Source organism: Juglans microcarpa x Juglans regia, chromosome 7D (assembly GCF_004785595.1).
Source record: "Juglans microcarpa x Juglans regia isolate MS1-56 chromosome 7D, Jm3101_v1.0, whole genome shotgun sequence".
Taxonomy (NCBI): Eukaryota; Viridiplantae; Streptophyta; class Magnoliopsida; order Fagales; family Juglandaceae; genus Juglans; species Juglans microcarpa x Juglans regia.
The window spans coordinates 4,753,878-4,759,587 of record NC_054606.1 but is presented as its reverse complement, the minus strand read 5'-3'; the positions used below and the strand labels follow the sequence as shown (position 1 = coordinate 4,759,587).

At 37.4% G+C, this 5,710-nt stretch overlaps 1 protein-coding gene across 1 annotated transcript; it reads left to right on the top strand.

Annotated features, from left to right (window-relative positions):
- The first annotated feature begins 1,310 nt into the window (after nt 1-1,310).
- Nucleotides 1,311-3,129, top strand: LOC121239845 (uncharacterized protein At5g48480). The gene is made up of 2 exons (XM_041137184.1): nt 1,311-1,764; nt 2,676-3,129. The coding sequence occupies exons 1-2, from the start codon at nt 1,487-1,489 to the stop codon at nt 2,893-2,895; spliced, it is 498 nt and encodes a 165-aa protein (XP_040993118.1). The 5' UTR covers nt 1,311-1,486; the 3' UTR covers nt 2,896-3,129.
- The last annotated feature ends 2,581 nt before the right edge of the window (nt 3,130-5,710 follow it).

Genomic DNA, 5,710 nt, shown 5'->3' with positions numbered 1-5,710 from the left:
CTCGGCCACCAGCTTAAACTTCAAAATAAAACTAAGGCCTTAAATAAATTCTCTGAAAGCCCACGTCTTATTCAAGGGCCTAGGAACTACAATTAATTCGGCCCGAATTATAATGAACAACTTATAGCCCAAGCACGACATGAAACCAGCACGTGGGCTATTTTTCCTAATTAACCTACACTCATTGCAATCAGTTGCAAATGTCTAAAAATTTCATAAAAAAAAGTTTACAAATGTCTAAGTGAAGAAGCGCAAGTTGATATGCTTACAATTGAAAGGAGTAGAAGTATTCTAGAGTTCTTTGACCCATATTTAAAATTTAAAGTAGTGAGAGAGATAGATAGACATATAAAATAAATTATATAATATTTCTTAAGCATTTAAGGGATGTTTGGATATACAGATCAGACATGAAGTTCTTGAGATTTCATTCATAGACATCACTCAAACTCGAGAAATAATTTTTAATTTTTAATTTTTTAATTTTTTATCTAATTATTATCCTAACATAAAAACCAATACAAATTTTATGAACTTCAAAGAAAAAACATAAAAATCAATACAACTTTTTTAAATTTCAAAACAAAAATTATATTAAAAATTTATATTCAAATAATTTTTTAAATTTATAATATTTTTATTTATTGTTTTATATCTTATTTCTCAAAACTTAATTAAACATTTTAACTTAAATCATTTCACTATTATTTATAGAATTTTAAGATATTGAATATGTAAATGAGCTCTTAATGGTATCCAAACAATCTACTTTGGGAAGCTAATTGGCATCACAAGGGCCGTCTCTTCCAACAAGCTTCATTACTAATCTCATTATTAATATTTTTCTTAACCATGATTTAATTTGTATGTTATTTTCTAAGCAAAGGTTGTACTGAAATTAAAACGAAAGATATAAGAAGAAGTGGGGTCCACAACAAAAGTTCCACCTGAATTAACAAAGAGCCAAAGAGAAAAATCTTACTTATGAACTTAGGTTTCTTGAAGAAATCAAAGAGAGATCTAAAAATATTCACTACCTTATCCTTTAGATAATTAGAAAAATACAAGAAGATATGATTGACCGGATCTTTGACGCCCGGAACTGTACCCACATTATTCCGTATACACTATACCATATTTTAAATTTTAAATACCTCTAGTACTAGTAGTCTTTGTGAGTCGGTCCAAAAGCAATTTCGATTTTCTACGGCGAGACCAGGGGCATCGCTCGTAAACACGAGGAAAACAAAGGGCAAATGTTATGTCCCAACAAAGTCTTATTACCGTTCCTGTCCTAATAAACGCAACAGATACAGAAGGTTCGGCTTTCCAGTTTCTATAAATTCCCTACCCCACTAGCTTTCCCAATCCCACGCCATTCTCATTTTATCCATTTGCTCGTTTCTTTCTCTCTCCTAGGGCTAGGGTTTCACTCTCTCTTTCTCTGTGAGGCTTTGGTTCTTATTTTCTGTCCCTCGGAGATTCAATGGCGCAGCAGGAGGTCCATAACGGAGTAGCCCCTAAGGGAGCTGTCACTGACGCCTTGGTTTTCACGGCGGTAAAGCCGCAGCTGCTCGTGGAGGCTCCCAAGGCGAGCGACGCCATTCAGTTCTACAAGGCTGCGTTCGGCGCTGAGGAGCTCGGCCGTACCCTGCACCCCAAGCGCAAAGCCGATCAAGAGCTCCCTCTCATTCTCTCTGCTCAGATGAAGCTCGGTGGCTCCACCTTTCTGGTCTCTGACCTCACTGATGACTCTGCTGCTCCGTAAGCCTCTCTCTCTCTCTCTCTCCCTTGTTCTCGCTGCGTGTATACTTTTTCCGAACATTCTTGTTTGTGCGTGTAGGGTGTCACTTTCCTTTGGATCTGTAGGCCTCAGAGGCAGTTTTTTGCATTTTAATGGATCTCATGCAATTTTGTGTAAGCTTTTAACGATTTTTACTACAGAATATACTTGATTTCTCTGGTTTTAGATAGTCGTTCATATGCATGGCTCCTTATTCCATACTTTTTCGCGTCTTGACCTCTGCGTTATAGTACTATAGATCTCCATCTCTGGCTGGTTGTTCTGTGTCGCTTCCTTCTTAGCTTTCTTGCCGTTATGTTTATCCAGTTTTTTTTCCATTTTCGTTGCCATTAGATGCCTGTGTCCTTTCTGCTGACTTGGTCAAATATGTAATTTACTGGAGTTTTTTTTTTTCCGGACTCTCACCTCTGATCTAGTTTTGGTCTCCGTTATCTTTGAAATTTTTTTGTCCCTTTGTCATTTGTGTTGTCCGTTTTCTGTCCTCGATGTATGTTTAAGTCCGTTTGCTTTCTTTCAGAATCTTTTAGACCTTTTATTTTTAAGTTTTTGCTCCTGTATGGTCCATCTATGGTCTAGCTTTTGCATGGTTTCTGCTAGTTTATGTGTTTTATTTATTTATTTATAATCTGTTGTTCATGGCTTTTGATTTTGTTCTTGTCGCTGCTTCTTTATGTTGGAATAAGCAAAAGATATCAACCTCAACAATCTTAATATTTTGACCTAGAGATGAAATAAAAAATGTACCTATGCAAAGTTTTGACCAGTATAAATGGGCCACCGGAGCATGAAAGAGTTGAAGAAAGTAACATTTTCCTCGTATTTGCCCTTCGATATATGGTCACAAATATGATGGAAGTGGGTTTTTGAACAGGGCCAAGGCAGAGGGGGCTGGAATTGTGCTCTGCCTGGAGACCGAGGACGTCAATGCTGCCATCGTGAAGGCCGTGAGCGCGGGAGCCGTAGCTGTGGGTGAGATCGAAGAGGGCGACGGCGTGTGCGGAGGTGGGCGCGTTGGAAAGGTCAAGGACCCGTATGGCATCTTTTGGCTCATCAGCTCCCCAGCCCAGAAGAGCGCCGACGTGGTTGCCTGATTCCCCGTTCGATCAAATCGTCTCACTGCTCACCACCTGTCTCTGTTTTGTTGGCTTCTCCTTAATGCGGTGGGTGTGGGACCCTCCTTATCAGCAAAAAGTTTCTACGATTAGATTATAATAGCGTTTCAGGCCTAGTAGTGAATATTTCGGTCATTTTGAAAAACAGAAACTCACTTGGAACGACTTTAACGGACAGCTGTCGACTAATTTGACTATTATTGCTTCTATTTACTCTGCTGCCTATTATTTAATACTCGGCTACTTTTATCGTCACTTTTATTAGTTTATCTAGCATTTTTATATTTATCATAGCATCCTTTCTTTTCCTACCCTTCTACAACAGAATAATCCACATTGCCCTTCTATTTGGTGAACAACATGATGAAAGGGTAATGGCGTCGTTTTACCCAATGTGGATAAGAGGATATTTTGGATGGGGTATGGACGCGGTTGGCAATATTGTCTACCGGTAGTTTATTGTTACGCCTCGTTCCCCGGTACAATCTTTCCTCATTTATTTTTTAAATGTGTATTATTTGTCGACAAATAAATGGAATCGATGTAGCGGACCTATACACAAGGGTCGTTGGGCAGCGTTACTTGTGAGGAAGTTGGAGGGACTGGACATTGTCGCTGGTTGTGTGGCTGCCACTTGTTCGTCGACACGTGTTCATTCTGGTTCGGAGGATTCGAAAATCGGTATTGGGGAGCAGCTGTCGCTTTTACTAGGGTGGTCCCAGAACTGGTAGGTTTCGAGAGGTGCGAACGAGAGGATCGAGTGGTAAATGGATCTCGTGACTCGTGTGCGCGATTGAGTTGTTGGCCAGGGGATTTAATTTATATAATTTAATACCTCGAGCTTTTTCTGGAAGAGTACATAATATATTATATAATATATTACACAATAATATTATAATATAAAAATATTTTTGTAAGGACGGTGATAGAATTACAAAAGAATAATAAATAGATAGTAATAGGATAATAATTTTATCATTATTTTTTTTGTAAAATAATATTATTTTTATAAGATGTTTAACAAAAATATTTTTAATTTAAAATATAATTATGTAAAATATTTTTAAAAATATTATGTATAAATTATTTTCCTTTTTGAAATGTGATTTGAGATTAAGCAAAACTAGGAGCCGGACGGGTGAGAAGGCAGATTTACACCGTCCAGTAAACAAATGACACGAATGATTTTGTAGAAAAATATATTTGTTTGTAAGTAATGAAATCCTGTACCTTCAGGAGTTAGGCCCTGAAGCTTGAAACAAATATATTTTTGTACAAAATCATTCGTGTCATTTGTTTACAAACAAATGAAACTCTCCCCTTCCCCCCAAAAAAAAAAAAAAAATCTCTCTCAAGCTTGAAACTCTCTCACGCTCTCCCCGTCTCCCCTCGATCGATCTCTCTTTTAATTTGATTCCGAATTTTGGTAATCTACTTTTGCTCAAATATCAGCTCCTATCCTCGTAAGTTTTGGACGGAGAGGAGGTCATGGATTCAAGATAAACTGTGTGCATGTTAAATTCAATAATAAAAAAATAGTTTAGGTTTCGTTGTTAATGAAATTACTAACTAGTTGTTTATATATTCTCAATGAAATGGAAAGGGCTTAAAAGCCTCAACTATTTGAAGTTTTAAAATATTTCAAAATCAGTGTCTATAATTGTGACTTCAACATGTTACTACTCTACGAGAGCTTGTTATCATAGACTATTCAAACTTGATGACAATACCAAAGTGAATCTGCCATTGGGCATCACTTGAGCGGTTCACAATTTTTGGATGCTCCAGCTTGAAATCAGTGTCAGAAGCAATCCATTGGCTAACTTTTTGAAAACATTGAGAATTTATAATTGCCCCATCTCATTACGAAGATGCAGACAAAAGGTGTGACGATTGGCCCAAGATTGCTCACATCCATGTATTTTTCTATCAATTTTATCTTTATTCATACATCCACATTCTTCACCTTCAATTTACAAAATTCTATTTGTAGACATGATTTTCTGTAAAGAATAAACAGGGGAGAGGCCGAGACGGACTAAGAGTTTGTTAAAAATTTTAATGCATTGCGACTTCTACAAGTAAATAACTTAGTTATGATTACCTCGCTTTTTTTATTGTTTTATTCTTCCCTATTCACATAAATATCACCATATGCATGATTCTTCACATTTAGGAAAAACAGTAAGGAAGCATAAGAAGTGCAAAGAGAAGAAATATAGGAGGGGGTTGCAGAGTAGATCGAGGATTGGACTTCGAAGGCCACAACGTTGAGGTTGTGTAATTTCTTGACAGCAATTTCAGTAAGGCCTGGAAGGAAATAGGCACGGGGAGAGGGAGAGGAAATCGGCGCTGCGCGAGGGAGGGGTAAGAGGAATCGTTGTGCGAGGGAGAGGGGAGAGGAATCACTGCTGATGAGTGTGAAAAGGAGTTTCCTGCAACTCCTATGTGTCAAATTGTCATTGATGGGTGTAAAAATATGAAAGCACCAGACCTGTCTTGAGCTTTTCTTTTTAAAATTTGGATGGTTCTTTTTTTCCAAAACTTGAGAAGTTGTATCATTTTCCATAAATTTAGACCGTATTCAACAACTGCTTCAAAACTTGTGGAGCCGAGGACACTGGATGTTTGTACTAAACTGAACATATTTATAAAGATTTTACACCACGATCAAAATGGTAAGTGGCAGAATTCAAAATCCCTATTTAGCTAGGCTAGTAGTAGTAAAGATATACAGCAGAGCTTGTGAGTATAACCATACGAGCTAGAATTGCATCTCTTATCAAAGGCAAGC